Here is a 17,500-nt window from a genome sequence, read left to right on the forward strand (position 1 = left end):
TACAAGCCTAGCCAAAAAGATACCCCAGCTTTCGCCACTCGAAAATTATTTTCCTGTGCCCCTGTTGAGCAGAGCCACAGAGGTGATCCCTGGGGGTGAATTTCCTATTTCCCATCCAATCATCAAGATTTTTTTTTTGAAGACTGCTAATGGGGAGCTTTGTTTGATATAGATACTTATAAGTAATGGAGTATGTCAAGCATGTGTACAGGTGTAGTGAGGGACATCCACCCCTACAAAACTGTTTCATGGCTTTATTTAAATTAGGCAATAAGCTGATTAGGTCAGTTTACTTCTGTGAAATGCAGATGTGAGTTGACAAGCTGTACTGACTCAATGTTTCTTACCTCAGTGCTGAAGGAGAGATCGTAGCCTAAAGTTGAGACATCATTTTCCAACAGGTACACAAGGCCTTGATAAAAATGATAATCTTCACTCTCCATGTCTGTATATCTATGCAGCAAACCACAAATAAAACAGTTTAACTTGAGATACATAACAGATTCTCTGTCTGGATTGATATAACGGCACAAGAGTATCCACAAGTAAAACTCTTTACTTATATAAATATATATATATATATACACACACACAAAACAGAAATGGCAAATATGTAGCTAACCCATCAGTTTATCTTCCAGAGAATCCTTCCAACTGGGTTTAAAACTGAGATGCCCTCTCCTACAACCTTCAACTCAACTATTTTTCTCTTCAGCTCCTCTGTTCATGGGCTCACATTTCTTCAGTTGGCACATTTGATTCATAGCATGACTAGCATTTGTGGCTGGCAGTCAACCAAACGGCATCCACTGCATGAACACAAACCAGAAGACAGAATAACAAAAGCAAAATAACTTCATACAAGAACACATGAACATAAACTTGTCTGTTTCAGTGAACTTCAACAGCAGGTACAAGACGGAGTGCCCATGCAGACACAAGGGTATTAAGCATCCACTGAGGACTACTCTCACATACTGCCCGATATTCTAAATACTTATCTACTAAGCATCTTACTTTGATTCCTCCTAAATGGATGTGTGACTGGGTAGGATTCCAAACAGTATAAATACATTTTCAAGGAGGATGAAGCCAGGGAAAGGCCAAAGGACCACATCAACTAAAAGTAAAGCATGTCTGTCTGAGGCTAAGGCATAAATGTCCATAATGGAGGCATCTTTGAAGCAAGGAAGGAAATGCCCTTTAACAGCAACATTTTCTAGTTGGTAGTGAGCTGCCTGATGTCAAGACAACATTCAATTTCCCTCTATGTATGAAGAAAAGGAGCTAAACAGCTGTCTTATTTCCTGGAAAACATGCACTATCTTCAGAAGGGCTAGAACTAATGGTGCTAAATAAAGGTGGGTAAAAGACTTTCCACTGGTTTTGACTCTCAAAACTAGAGACAAAGATAAATGACCAGTTTAAAGGCAATTATGAACACATTTTTGGGAAGAAACTTGTATTAGACCTAAGGGACACCTTAACGTGTGAAAAAACAGCCCTGGCTCACCAGACATGGTTCTCCACAATGAAGGCCTGAAGCACTGAGATCTTGTGAGAAAAAGTGACAGCCACCAAGAAAAAGCAACTTCTAAGAAACTAGTTTCCTGGCCTCAAAACCAGCAGCTTTGACTGAGGCACATGCAAGCTTGTTGACAATGAAATTCATTCCTCACGGAAGAGGGTTCTGTAAAAGAGGATAAAGATGGAAAAACTACTTTGGGGCAATACTTCACTAGCTGGTGCTGTGCCACAGTCCTATAACCCCATATGGTCAAGCAGGGCAAAAATGCCAAACAGAGTCAAGACCCCATAACATACAGGTGGTCAGAGTTCAGTCAGAATGACCTGAAAATTAATTAAGTGAGGCAACAGGTATATACCTCTGTGGAGATAACCTCTGCCACATAGAATAAAAGGTCTAATGAGTGGGAGGCTTCCTGGTGACTTCAGCTGAGTGCTGTCTATAAATAGCCTTTCCTCTGTTTTTGTTTAAGGTAGTCAACAACAAGCATGCCTTGAAGGTCTGCAAATTACCCATACAATGCAATCTGTTCCAGTACCTCTAAGCCATCGTAAAGGGACTTCTTTTCCCTATTAACGTATGAAGGGTAAGCACAGAAACATTCTACAAGTCTTTAAAGAGGAGCCCACGCAGAAAAAACATACAGCTTTGTTCAAGACCCCCCACCCCACCCAGAGTTAAAATGGAAGCAAATTCAGGCAGCTGACTATCTTGCCCCTCAAAGCATCACAGTGTTACAACACAAAAGAGTAATGAGGAGAAAGCAGAAAAATGCCATCATTTCTCTCTAACCAGCCAGCATGAAAGACAGGCAGATACTAAAAGCCCCTTAGCATATCCCTTCCCAGGTGTGAAGAATCAAAATCAAGTAGGGAAGAAGGTGGGTGGGAGCTTAAACTAATGCTTCTACTTGAAAAGCTACTTTTACAGTGAGCATACTCACAATCTGTACTATGTTCCTCATAAGATAATGTTCTGTTGCACTGTTCCTTACCCATAAGAACACTAAAAGCAGTTAGGTACACTACAGGCAAGCCTGGTGCCAGCCCTGGGGAAGCGAACACAATATATTCTACATGCCCGCAATGGAAGAGCCTTTTCTACTCTTGGACTAAAAGCCTAGCTTTTAGTGCTTGGTGAAGATGCAGACAGTGGTCCTACTGGTCGTCTTTCAGTCTGAACTGAGACATTCTAAAGAAAGGTGCTATGCTCTATTGTCCTCTAATGGACTGGACCTATTTTTTGCTCTTCCAATATTATTTTACAATACACAGAACACAAAGCAGTTTTGACAGTCATTTATAAAGTGCTGGTTTTGACATTGGTCTGCACTGATTACCTACCATTAATGAGTGAAAGAGTCGATCCATCCTGTCTGAAATCTTCGGCTCTTTGTGTAGTACCTCATATATCAGTGTACATCCATTAAATGCAGTATCCCCTTTGTTTTAGGGGTAGGATGCAATACCAAAGCAGGACTGTTTGATTCAAAGCTAATTCTGAGCCCATGTATGGTATAAGAGAGGGAATGGTTCTTAACCATATGAAAACCTGTGCAGAGCTCTTTGCACGTTAAGGCCAGCAGCACAAAAATACTTCTAGCAGAGGTTAACTGTAACAAAGAAAACTGTTTTCCAGGACGAAAAGGGGCATAGATATGATGATCTCTCATGTAGGCCAAAATCAGCTTTTATATTACAAGCATAGGGTCACAAGGAAGGGAACTGGTACCTTAAAGGGAACTATGGTGAAAGATTCTTTCAAAACTGACTGAATACAGAGTGAAATGACAACAGGGTACCTGAGAGGGGAGGCTGCATTTCCTAACATCCTTCATGGATGTGTACAACAATCTGCAACATCAGCTAAATACTCAAGGATTGGGTTCCGCTGCCATAATACATCAGATACCTTTAGAATCAGACTAGTTCATCTTTTTGGATTGCCAGGTAAGAGTTACTGGTGTTTGGTTTACTGGCTGCTTGCAAGACGTGCAGCACTTCTTCAAAGAAGTGGTCCCTAACAGGTACTAGACTAAGACTTTGTACCACCAGTCTAAGGGTCATATGTTTACATGCACTTGTTTTGCTGAGTTAGAAGAATATGGAAGTTTGGAGCAGAGGTGTCGTGGTCTCTCTTCCCAAATGTGAACTATTAAAGGGAAAAAAAATGATGTACTTAACTGAAACAACAGATCGGTATAAGAAGTGTGTCCACGTCATGAGAATCAAAACTCTTCAGCACCAAGGCCCCCCCCCTTTTCTGTTTTTATCCTGCTGCTTCGCAACCCACTTTGATAGCTGGTCAACTCATTCCCTTTTCCTCAAGACAGCAACAGCTGACAGACACGAGAAATCATTTACAAAGCAGTAACCTCAAACAAAAGCAGTAGCAAAAGGTAAAAAAAAGAAAACCTCAAAGAGGCACTTATCTGAATCATGTACACCACCAAACAACTCAGACGAGCAGACCAATAGTCGAAGATGGACTTCTGACTGGTAGCAGAAAACTTCTGAGGATGGTGCATGTGGGCGTCACTTTTATGGTCTACGCTATCTGCAGGCAATGTGCGACATCCCTCATAACCTGCAGTGGTAAAAGGCTTTTGTACACTGGCAGGACATCAAGATCACCTACAGCAGTCACCCCTCATGTAGAGAATACTGCAACATAGGAATAGGATGACATTCAAAACTCCTCAGCACCAAGGTCCCCCCCTTCTGTTTCTATCCTACTGCCTGCCAACCCACTTTATTAGCTGGCCGACTCTTTCCCTTTTCACAGGCAGCATAAGCTGACAGATGTAGGACATCATTTAAACAGTACTGAAAGGTTTTCTCTGCAGCTCTAACATCCTAAACCCTGTCAAGTGAACTTGCACAAGAAAATACCCTACAATATCCTCCTTACAGTAGGATGACCTGCAGGTGCCCTTAAACACCCTCACTAGAAAGCTACATCCCCTTGAAAGACTATTACCACAGTACAGCAGAATGGATGAGCACTCTCCCACTGGGATTGGCAAGCCATATGTAGTTGTTCTTAAGCCCACACCCTGACTTTTCCAGAAAGTACAACTGTATAAAAATCTTACCATAACATTAGATGCCCTTCTGTTCACCGTTGCAGTAATCATAAATGAAGTGATCATCTGCCAAGGATAGCCCAACGTCTGGCCAGTATACCAAAGCCTGTAGTAATTACACGCACTGTATGTCACACACAAGCTCCCCAACTCAAGGCGCAGGGCATAAAGGTGAAGTACAGACACGCACACTCAAAACTGAAAAAGCCCCAGGAGGAACAGAATCTCTCTAAGGACAAGGAAGAACATGTGCATCCAGAAGAAGAAAAGAGAGAAGAGCCCCTCAGCCAGGAGGGCAAGAAAGAATAGACAAGAACAGAGGGGTCAGGAGAGAAGGAACAAATACTGCAATCATGAAGAGAAGGACATCTACGGTTATGGAAAGATTTTACACAACTGTACTATGTTCTTCCATATCACTGTTGCAGTACTCATAACTAATGGGACAGTACAAAAGGTCAACAAGAAATCTGGGATGAGGACAGCATTGAAGAGCCCTCCAAAAATCCATACAGGACAACCCTGGCAAAGCCAGCTCTAGGCCTGGAAATAACATCCAACTTACAATGCTTAGTGAATGTATGAACAGAAGACCAAATAGTTTCAAGGATGGAACTGGTAGCCAGCCCCTTGAAAAAAGCATCAGAGGAGGCAACAGACCCGGTAGAGTCCAACCTTTACTGGCATGGAAAGACATTTACCATGAAAAGAACAAAAATAAATGGCTTTCAAAATCTAGAAAAAGATGGTTTGCTTAGAAATAGCTACACCCAAAGACTTGGGATAAAAAGAAACAAAATGCTGCTTGGATTTGCAAATAACAAGAAGTTATGTACTCACCATAAAGTCGATGTATGCAGTCCATCTCGTCTCACATTCTTACTCACGGGTTCGGAGCCGAATATCGGCTCCGACTCGGCCAACTTTTATTTTCTAGCACAAAGTCTCTAATTGGCTGGGCTAAACAGGTATCCCATGTTGCACTGCTCCATAGCCCCAGATCTAGTTTGCTGCAAAACCACAATCGCACCTCATGCATAACAACCACCCACTACAGTAGAACACTATCAAGGGGAATAAGAAAAACAACTGCCACTGAAGGGTACTTAATGCCAATTTCAGCCTCCAAATTCTCTAGGAAGGGGGCAGGTGGGAGAGTACGTAAGAATGTGAGGCGAGATGGACTACATACATTGAACGTTATGGTGAGTACATAACTTCTTGATGTTATGTAGTCCAATCTCACCTACATTCTTACTCACGGGACAGTGTCGCTAGCACCTCTATCCTGGGAAGCTCAAAGGAAGATACTCCTGAGGACTGTGGAACCAAAGGAAGCCCGGCCCCTAGAAGCCACATCCAGTTTGTAATGAGTAATAAAGGTGTGTGGGGAAGCCCACGTGATTGCAGCACAAATATCATCCAAAAGAAAGTCAGGCATGGTAAGCTGTTGACGCAGAAACAGCCCTGGTAGAGTGAGCCTTGACTGGGAATGGTAGACCTTTGCCCGCAGAGGAGTAAATAAAGGAAATGCAGCTTGAAATCCATCTGGAGATTGGGGATAAAGACACAAACAATTGGTCAGCTTTCCGTAGTTGTTTTGTCCTGTGTAAGTAGAATCGTAATTGCCTGTGCACGTCCAATTGATGAAATCTAAACTCTGCTTTGTTCGAGAATTGAGGGAAGAAAACTGGCAGCTCAATAGACTGGCCGAGATTAACAGTAGATGTAACTTTAGGAAGAAAGGATGGATTAGGTCTAAAATAAACCCTGTCCTTATGGAAGATTAAAATACGGGGGTTTGATGGACAAGGCTTGAATCTCTGACACCCGTCTAGCTGATGTGATGGCTATCAAGAAAGCAGTCTTCCAAGACAGGAAGCTTTAAGTCACATGAGGCAGCCGGTTCGAAAGGTGTCAGGGCTTGCAAAACAAAGTTTAGATCCCAGGGAATGATAGGTTCTGACACAGGAGGCCAGAGTAACAAAGTGCCCTTCAGAAAGGCCTTACAGAGTTTATATGCCATAAGGGAAGGCTTGTAGGCGGTATGAAAATTCGAAACAGCAGCCAGCTGCACTTTAATGGTAGCCGGGGCAGAACCCTGTTGAAAGAGCATGGACAGAAAATCCAAAACAGCAGGAATTGGGGCTGTGCAAGGGTCAAGTCTTTGGGCCTGAGCTCAAATGGAAAATCTCTTCCATTTGCTGGAATAAATCTTCCTGGTGGAAGACTTATGAGAAGAGGATAAAATGTGCACCACCTCAGGAGAAAAACGAAGTCTGACTAACGACGGAAGTGGAGTAGCCAGGCTGTCAACCTGAGGGTCCGCAGGGAGGGATGGAACTGCCCCGACATGTGCGTCAGTAGGTCTGGTACTGGGTCCAGAGTCCAAGGACTGTCCACCACAAATTGACGAAGAAAGGAGAACCAGACTTGGCAAGGCCAGTGTGGGGCAATTAGAATCATCTTGCTTCCCAAGGATAAGGCTTTCTGAATCACTCTTGGTAACAGAGGAAACTGAGGGAAAGCACAGAGCAGACCGAGTGGCCAATCGTGGACTAGAGCGTCCCTGGGTGACTCCCCCTGTGGGGGGATCAGGGTGAAGTAGCTGCTGCATTTGGCATTGAGGGGACTGGCAAAAAGATCGCAGCAAGGCTGACCCCACCTGTTGAAAATCTGTTCTGCAACCAGGAGGCTCAGGGACCACTCGTAAGGCATCAGAATGGCTCTGCTCAGCCTGTCTGCTATCACACTGGCCTTCCCTGGAATGTGCGTTGCCACTAGAAACCGTTGGGAAGACATTGCCCACTGCCACACTCGCATGGCCTCTCTCCACAGGGGGTAAGATCTGGTTCCTCCTTGCTTGTTTAAGTACCACACAACGGACATGTTGTCCGAGTGAATTGTAATCGTTCCCAGAGGAAGAGAGCTCTGAAGTGCCCGCAACTCCAACAACACCGCTCTCATCTCTAAAACATTGATGTGCAGATGTACCTAATGACCTTGCCATGTGCCTTGGACTGTCCTGCCAAGATAATGCCCCCCCCCCCAATCTGGGAGGTGTCCGTGGTCACCGTGGCGATGGGTGATGAAGGGACAAATGGTTTTCCCTCGTCCAGATTGGTGGGGCATAGCCACCAATGGAGATCCTACTTGCATCGGTCCGTGAGTAGGATCTGCTGGGAAAGGGGGAGTTTCTGAAAGGATCATTGGGCAAAGAGAAGCCACTGAAGAAGCCTCATGTGTAATCTCGCTAGAGGCACCAACATAATGGTAGCTGCCATGGATCCCAGAAGCTGAAGCACCCATCTCGCTTGTACTTTCCTGAGGGGTAATAAAGCATGAACCTGACTCTGCAATACTCCGATCCTTTCTTGGGGCAGAAAGGCTCACATTTGGACGGTGTCTAGCTCTGCGCCTATAAATGTTACACGCTGTGAGGGCAGCAAGGCAGATTTTTCCCAGTTCAAGGTAATTCCTAGTTGTTGACAGAGGGTAATGGTAGCATCCCTGGCCCGGATGAGAAGATGCCTGGTGGGGGCAGTAAGGAGCCAGTCGTCCAGGTATGGAAACACTTGGAATCCTTGATGTCTCAAGTGAGCTGTCACCACCGCCAAGCACTTGGTGAACACCCTGGGGGCTGTGGTGAGACCAAAGGGCAGGGCACGAAACTGGAAATGACTGGCTACCAGCCGGAGGCGTAAGTGACTCCTGGATGCCCTGTCCATGTTGATATGGTAGTAAGCATCCTTGAGGTCGATGGAGCACATCCACACTTCTTTTCCCAGCAATGGGAAAATGGACTGAAGGGTTACCATTCGGAACTTGGACTTCAGAACGTAGTGGCTTAATCGACTGAGATCTAGAATGGGTCTCAGGTCCACTGTTCTTTTCGGCACCAAAAAACAGTCTTGAGTAAGTCCCTAATCCGATTTGGTCTGAGGGGACAGGTTGGATGACTCCTTTGTTTAGCAGCTTTAAGACTTCTAATGCTGCGTGATCCCTATGACTGGGTGGAACATCCGGGATCCTCCTGACTGGAGGGGGGTCTGACAAAAAGGGAATGGTATAACCTCCGGAAACTATTCGGAGTACCCATCGATCCTGGGTGATGCTTGCCCAGGCTTCCGGGTACAACGAAATGCGGCCCCCAACTGGCTCCGGAATAGCACAGTCGGGCAACACGGTCTCCTGAGTTGCAGGGGCCTCCTCTGCCTCTAGGGCGGTGTCTTCCAGAATAACCTCCCCCTCCTCTGCCTCTGGAGGGGGACTCACCTTGTGTGGCAGGGAAAAACTTCTGTGATGTTTTTGAACCACATCTTCACTCCTCTCTGAGCCTTGGGGTAAGGCCTAGAGGGAAGGGAAAAATGGACCCCTACGGCAGACAGGGTCCTTCCCTCTTGCTCGCATCTGGTGAGGGTCTCTCACTTTGGTCCCAAAAACTTATTGGGCCTTCTGGGCACAGGTTCCACCGAATCAGGATTCTCCCACACCCTTCGACAAATTAAATCCAGGAGCTTGTCGAAGGGTGGAGACACCCAGGAGGCAGAGGGTTGAGCTCCAAAGGCCTTGAGGAATACAGACTCCTCCTCAGAGGGGGTTTTGGATGGCCAGTCGCCTCTCTGCTTAATATCTCCAGGATTTCGGAGAAAGAGACATCTTCAGAGAATGACTTGGGGGACCCCTCTGACTCCTCGAGGTCAGTATCAGAAGTGAGAGACTCGTCCTGGGAGTCTATGTGCTTCCTCTTGCACAACCTCTTTCTGGGGGGCTCCTCAGGCATGGACTCAGAGGGACCCTCAGTAAGTTGGTGACTGCTCATGGGGGTATCCCCAGAACTTTGGGCTCCGCCATCCACGGATAGGGGGGCATCAGAGGCTCTAGCCAGGGTGGAAGGGGACGGAATGACCGATCCGGGTGATGTAACTGAAGATCTGGTCAGTGCGCTCCTCATGGCCTCGAAGGTGGGTCCCCCCTGAATCCGAGGGCCGACCTCCGAGGCCACGACCGGGGTCGGGGTTCCCCAAGCCTATGCACCGAGGGGGAGGCTCGGAAAAAACAGCTGTCCCGAAGTATCTCCCTCGGGCCCGACAGAGGAAACCCGAGTACCGAAACTTGTGGACAGGACCGACGTGGTTGGAGCTGATGTCAGCACCGACAAACCCTTGAGGGGTATGGGAGCCGGCACAAGATCATCACTCAGAGCGGAGCACTCCTGCTCCTAAGACAAGGAAGTGCTCGGAGGAGGAACCATCGACACAAGCATTGGGACGGGCTCCGGAGCAGAGAATAATTTTGCCAACACCGGCGACTGCAGTAGCCTCTGAACCACCCTATCGACATCCAAATCGGACAGCCTGGAGGACTTGGAGGACAGAGAGGGGGATTGGGATCTCCTATCAGGAGAGCCATGCCTAATGCTGGGAAACCGGCTCCGAATGGGTTCCAATATTGGAGCAGAGGTCGATTCCAGCACAACAGATACCTCCTGCGGCCCCGAGGACAGAGGAGCCGAGGAGGTACAGTCCAGTTTAGAAGTTTTCTCTGGAGGCTCCGAGGAGATAGACGGAGCCGGAGATCTTTCCTTCGCCTTAGAAGCCTTAGACTTGAGTACTCGAAGGTGAGTCTAAAGACACCTCAAACGAAGGTTTTAGGAGTCCCTTCAATATATAAGTTTATTTTTTCTTTCATGTAGCACCCTCGGACTGAAGGCGTGGCAAAAACTAGAGGATTCTTGCAAGTGAATTGCTCCTAGGCAATATACACACACGGAATGTCCGTCAGTAATAGACAACTTGTAGCTATGTTTGGAACATTTCTTAAAACCCGAAGGTTTATGTTCCTTTTGATCCTTACACATCTCAAGTAAGGTATTCAACACCAAGATGAAAGGGAGACCTAGCCGGGAAATAGCAAAGGTGGGAAACTATAGCTACACACAAAAACCCAAGAACCTCTTAAGTAAAACGGTTCTAGAAACTACAACACACAACTTGACCAGAGAAAAAAAAACACACTGAAAAACAGGAAGCCAAAACACAAGGTAAAACACTGCACAAAAAGGAGGACTAGGTCCTCTAACTTAAACGGGCCTAGCCCACCGGAACAGTTAGGGATACCACTCTCACAAAGACAACACTTCAACCAAATATAGACGGAAAACAAGAAGAAATAGCTATTAAAATAGCTTTTGTTTGAATCGCAACAATTTTCTGAAGAGAAAAATAGAAATTCTGAGGTACTTAGCCACAGCCAAGCGAGACCACGTCTTAGCTACACGAGTGGCAAACGAGATCTGGGCCTATGGAGCTGTGCAACATGGGATACCTGTTTATCCCAGCCAATTAGAGACTTCGTGCTAGAAAATAAAAGTTGGCAGAGTCCAGCCGATATTCGGCTCCGAACCCGTGAGTAAGAATGTAGGTGAGATTGGACTACATAACATCATTAGTTTTATCCAAATAATATCTGAGCTGTCTATGCATATCCAAGGTGTGAAGAACCTTCATGCTGACAGACTGCAGAGAAAGAAAAAAGGAAGGCAAATGAATAGACTGATCAATGGACAACTCACCAACTACCTTGGGCATAAAAGTAGGGTTAGTATGGAGAGCCATTCTCTGTGGAAAACTAAGGAGGAACAGCCATGAGAGCCCAAAGTTCGGACACCATCTTGGCTGAAGTGAGAGCCAAAAAAAACAAGCGTCTCCCAGTACAACGTTGTAAGGAAGCTAAACTAGCAGGCTCAAAGGGAGCCCAAGTCAATTTTTCAAGAACAAAACTGGGTTCCCAGGTAGGTGGAATAGGCTTCCTGGGAGGCCTGATATAAAGGATCCCTTTTAAGAAATCGGTTGACCTCAAATCTAGGAGCCAGAGGAGGAGTCAAGGGCAGGCAAGCAGAAATTGCTGACAGGTGAGCTTTCATTGACGGATATGCCAACCCAAACTGCTGATCACACAAATAAAAGAACCAGAGGAACATCCACAGATGGGAGGGATCCAGATGGCGAGAGAGGCACCAGACAGAAAAACTTTTCCACCTGGACAAATACAATTTCCTGGTAGTGGGCTTCCAGCAGGACCCAAAGCACATCCTCAGGAGACAGGTGCCTAAAAGGGATCAAAACACTATCGCCCACAGTGTCAGTTGAAGGACAAGTGAGTATGGATAACAGACCCCTTGTCTCATATGAGAAGGTCTACCCAGTGAAGTAATTTGTGATGACTGCCCCTAGCCAATTGAGAGAGAAGGGTGAACTAATGCTATCTAGGCCAATAGGGAGCCATTAGCATGATTTTGGAAGAATCCTGCCTGACCTTGTGCAAGACTTGTGCTAACAGAAGAAGGGGAGGGAAAGTATATAGAAACACCCCCTTCTAAGGACAAGATAGGACATCCACTTTCCAAGCCAGAGGACTTAGGACTCTAACAGAAAAGATGGGAGGGAAAATGATCTACCTGAGGAATACCTGAGCAATGGGTAAAATGTCCAAAAATACATTTCTGTGAAGCATCCATTCATAAGCTTGTGTGCTGGAACTGCTCAAAGAGTCTGCCACTAGACTCTGCTGCAAGGGAATGTAAACAGCCTGAGGAGTCATCTGATACTAGACAGCTAGGTCCCAGACCTGAAGAGCTAGTCTGCAAAAAAATAGGACCTTGTCCCCCCTTGCTTGTTGACATACCACATTACAGTGGTATTGTCTGTGAAACTATTTAGGGGACCAGGATGAAAGAGGGAATGAAAAGCTAGAAGTAGAGCCTTCATCTCTTTTACACTGATGTGGTCTGACCTTTGATGAAGAGGCCAGAGACCATGAACCTTGACAGAGCCTAAGGAGGCCCCCAATCCCATCTGAGGTGTCTGTAAAGAACTCTAGCTGGAACTGGAGCCTGAAAAGGAAGCCCCAGATTGAGAGAAAGTTGAAGAATCCACCACTAAAGCTCGAGGTTGAGACTAGGAGGGAAGGGGACAGGGAAGTCCAGAGGGTGGGAATGTTGGAGCCACACTGACTTAAGGTAACAGTAACTTTCTCACATAGAGCCTGGGAACGGTGGAAGCCATGAACCCAAAAACCATAATAAAGTCCTTGGCTGTGACTAAGGGCAGAGGAAGAACAGAATGAAAAAGGCAGTAAGAGACGGGGCTTTGAGGGCAGGCAGAGATGCCAGCCTGGGGATGGTCTGGAGCCTGCAACCAAGGAAAATATGATCATGAAAAGGGGTCACAACTGATTTCTGAAAGTTTATGGTGAACCCCAGACTCTGCAACAAGGGAAACAGTAAACTGGCGATTCTGAAACAGAGCATCTGGGAAAGAAGCTTGAACGAGCAGATTGCCCATATAAGGAAGGATCTGAACTTCTCTCATCCTGCAAAGGGCAGTGACAGGAGAGAGGTACTTGGTGAATACCCTTGGGGGTAGTAGAGAGGCCAAAGGGCAAAGCAATGAACTGAAAATGCAAGGAAGAAACAGAGAAACAAACACTTCCTGAAAAGGGGGTGGATGGGGATATGAAGGTAGGCATCCTTGAGATCCACACAGACTAGAAAGGTGTAGGACAGAAGGGAAAATAACGTCTGAAGAGACAACATACAAAAGGAAGAAATATAAAGGAAAGATGTTGAACTGGGAAAGGTCCAGAACTGGTCTCAAAGTACCCTCCTTTCTGGGAACTAAAAGCATTCTGGAATAAAAACTCCTCCCCATCTGGCCAGAGGACACTGGCTGAATGGTGCCCTGGATCAAAAGAGAATGGAGCCCCTCTGGGAAAAGAGGAACTTGTTCCCAAGGAGGTTGAGGGATGCCCAAAAAGGGAGGAAGGTATTTCCAATACCACGAAATATCCCTGACGGATAATGGACAGAACACAGGAGTCTGTTGTGATCTTCAACCAATCTGGAAGAGACAGGAAAGACAAAGGGATAAGGGAATCTAGCCAAGAGAAAGGGGAAGCAAAGTGTCAAATGGAATCCAGCTTATCCTGAAAAGTAGGTCTCTAGAGGGTACGAGATTGAATAGACTATGCAGGATTCACAAGTCTAGAACCCTTTTTTTCCCCTTTGGGTGGAGGGCAAAACTGCCTGTGAACAAAAGCAGATGTTGATGGGCAATTCCTCTGAAACTTAAGAATATGAGAAATAAAAATATGTTTCAACTTTTGTAAGTCTTTACCCTTATACTAGAGGGACTTAAGTTCAGCAGCCATCAGCACCAAAAAGATTTTTATTATCCAAAGGAGCATCCAATAGTTTGGCCTTAGTGGTATCAGACAAAGCCCAAAGACAAAGCCAAGATTAACACTTCATAACAGAACCAATTGTAGCAGCCCTGGAGGGAACACCAGCTGCATCATTGCTGCATTTAAGAGTGTGATGGGCAGCCTAAGAGGTTAAAACCCCCAACAGGGAAAGGGAAGAATCCTTCCCCCCAGATTCAGGAAGGTCGGAAACCACTTGAGAAACAAGGGCCAAAATATACATGGTCATACGAGTCTAGCAGTTAATGGCTCTAAAGGATAAAATAGCAGCAATATAATCCTTATCTGAAAGAAGCAACTTGGTAGGGTGCAAAAGCTTGGAGGGTTTGTCAGAAGAAACAGGCACTACAGAAGGATCAGGAGAAGGGGATTTAAAAAGAAATGTACATTCATCAGGCACCTTGTAAAATTTGTCAGTTTTTTGGAAGCAGGTGGCTGAGAATCAAGGGCTACAGAAGCTGCTGAAAAGCTATCCAGGACAGCAACCAGAACTAGGGGTACAGGTGAAGATTTAACAGACTCCATCTGGAGGAGCTCATAGTAACTTTATGAATATCAGAGACTTGAGAGCAATCTAACTTAAAGAATTCCATCATACGGATAACAGTGCCCCCAGAAGAAAGTTCCTCTAAACGGGAATCTGGTCTAATAGAATCCTCTTCCTCCAAACTACAGTCAAAGGGGGAAGGGATTTGAGAAGAGTAAGCCAGGGAACTCCTCTCCTGAATCCTGATCATCTGAGGAGTCCAGTTCCCTGTGTCTTTTAAGAGCAGTGGAAGATCAGTGAGGGACAGGCACAGACACCTCTTGAGGAGGCTTTAAAACCATCAAAACATTAAACAATCCCCCCCCCCCCCCCCGCCGAGTACAATCTTTAACTTCAGGGGAAATAGGTTTGGTTTTCAATTACTTTTTTTGTGGTATGTCTGCATGAAATATCCTACAAAGGTCAGATCTTTGGAGATGTTCAATAAGCAATGCAGGGATCTCCTCTTTCACTATAGTTTTTGGATGGCTGTGCAGTTTAAGATGCTGTGTTAAGGTTGCAGTCTCCCCTGGAGAAGTAACTTCAAATCCCACTTCTGAAAAATGAAGTTGAATCACTTCCACTCTATGCAGATGACTTTCTAAGCTGATCACTGAATATACAAAAGGAAAGCAGTCCTTGAACTAATTGCCAAAAAGCATCTTTTCAGTTTAAAGCACAACTGAAAATCAGTCCAAGCTCTCTCCCAAAAAGGCAGAAAGGGTTTTGCCAGACTTAAAAAAAAAAAAAAAAAAAAAAAAAAAAAAAAGTTTATCCCAAGTGGTTGGTATTAACGGTCAAGGTGTTTACCTTCTTCACTTCATAGACACAAGTTACAGGGTTTGGAGTCTCACCTGTGGAAGGGAAAATGACTAGGCTTAAAATGGCCAAAAGAACAGCTGGCTTAATATTTACCTATGAAACTCCGCTAAGATCTGTGTAAACCCCTCAGTCCCTTGGATATCATTCGAGTTTCCCCCTCAACATCTGGAACAGATGTTTGTAAAGCCTCTGAGGATGTGCAAGTTGGATGCATGCCACCCTCGAACAGGGTCATGGCAGAGGAATTTGAAGCAACCACCGGATGATCCTTTGGGCTTTCACTAGTCTTGAGAAAGTCTGGGGGAAGTTGGACAGCAGCTGTATCGGATGAAAGGTTTTTTTTTTGGCCTTTTTCTTGCCAACAGCTAACATTTGGGATGGGAGGACTCCTCCACAGCACTTTGGGCCATCAGATTAAGATATTGGTTTTCAAGATAAATAGATAACGAGGTCAGATTACTATGCAAGGTCTTGGAGACAAAAACATAAGGCTTCCAAAATGGATGCACATTGAGTAACAGCTTAAGTTTCCCTCCCACATTCTGAAAACAGAAATTTAGCAGAGAAAGCCAGTGGACCTAGATTTATGGGTAAATTTTCAGTTACTAGTAAGTGCACTTCCAGAATGCCATGAAAAAAAGAAATATAAAGTACCTGGAGGAAATCAGCCAAAAGTTGAGGCTCAAAAAAAAAAAAAAAAAAGACTGGGAAAAGTACTGCAGTTCTTCAGAAAGAAAAAGTGCAAAATTCCAAGCACAACTTTCAGTAACCTAGAGGGAAGTATAAAGCAGCTGCACACAGACCTGGTTAAAATAAACAAAACTCTGATGGAGTATATCAACACAAACAATAAAAAGCTGGAAAAATGGAAGAAGCTTTTAAACAGATATTCAGATAAGATGTCATAACTGCAAAACTCGGAGGCTGAAATGAAGAAAAGGCTGGCTGAATGTGAGACTGCGCAAGAAGAGATCTTTCAAAAAACAATAGAACTAGAGAACAGAGCAAGTAGGGAAAATCTTAGATTTTAGGCTGTACCAGAGAAGCTGTAAGGAACAGACTGTATTAATTTTATCAAACTACAAATAAGCAAATGGACTGGTATTCCACAACAAGAATTAATTGAAATAGCACATTGTGTGGATGCTCCAAACCTGGCTATGAGACCACAACCTAGAACTTTAAAAGTAAAAATGCAATCTTACCAGCAGAAGTTGTTGATTCTGACAAAACTGTGGCAGAAGGACAAGTACTAAAAGTGGGAGACAGCAGAGTATTTGTGGAAAATGACTATTCATTGCACACCAGGCAAAGGAGGAATGAATTTATTCCACTAGATAGGGCATGCAGAGAAGCAGGTGTGAGATTCAAACTGCTGCAGCCAGCTATCTTCAAAATATTTTTCCCTGGAGGAACAAACACATTTTTTGATGAAGTACATAAGGAAGAAACACAAAAGTTTGTCCAACAACAAGTGAGCTATGAAACAGAAGGACAGTCTGCTTCTTCTTCTGGCAATAAACACCACAGAGAGACTGTGCCAGTGAAACTTTCCCAGAGTTTCAATGGAAAATGACTGAGAAAAAAAGGACAGAAGCTGATCAGAAGAATGAAGAGAGCACTGGAGATGAAACAGAGAAGGGGTTTTGGAGATGAAGATGAACAGGCATAGAACAAAAAAATCTGGAAATATTGGACTTGTTAAACTTGTAGGGGACCCTAATGCATATGTCCTACTTCATGTCATTAACGTCTGGAGACTAAAATTAACCTGGAAACTGACAAACGTGAGATTACAAAACAATAATTATTTTTGTGAAACAGCACGTAAGAAAATCCAGAAACACTGGGCTTTGTTAAACTTGTAGGAGACTTTAAAGCATATGCCCTATTTCATGTCATTAATGTCTGGGCAAATACTCCGGAGAAAGTAAGAGCAGGGGAGAGAGTTAACTAAATAAAACTTTTTTTCTTAACATTGTTATTTAAGTTGTACACGACTTCCTCTGCATGTTACAAAGTAACATTTTTTCAGTTATTTTTAAGGGTAATGAGGATACTAAATGTAAATAGATGATTCTGTTTTGTGTCTTTCTCCCCTCGCTCCTTCTCCTTGTTTATTTTAAGGAATACAGGCACTGCAAAGTAAAAAAAAGGGGGATCTGGTTAAAATAGCATGACACAAGAAACTTTGTGTGCTTTTTTTCATTCTTGCATAGGGGAATTACTATTAGCTTTATATAGTATCATATTTTGACAGAAAGCATGTAAAAATATT

General features: G+C 44.5%; 1 protein-coding gene across 1 annotated transcript in view; it reads right to left on the minus strand.

Annotated features, from left to right (window-relative positions):
• The window catches only part of HUWE1 (HECT, UBA and WWE domain containing E3 ubiquitin protein ligase 1), a gene marked incomplete in the record, with an annotated part of 5,008,559 nt that overhangs the window by 79,266 nt on the left and 4,911,793 nt on the right, over window positions 1-17,500 (minus strand). Inside the window, 1 exon segment of the mRNA XM_044079288.1 lies at window positions 348-453. Within this exon segment, the coding sequence (XP_043935223.1) occupies window positions 348-453 (106 nt within the window).

The sequence above is a fragment of the Protopterus annectens genome, chromosome 8.part0 (assembly GCF_019279795.1).
Source record: "Protopterus annectens isolate FY-2018-M chromosome 8.part0, PAN1.0, whole genome shotgun sequence".
Classification (NCBI taxonomy): domain Eukaryota; kingdom Metazoa; phylum Chordata; order Ceratodontiformes; family Protopteridae; genus Protopterus; species Protopterus annectens.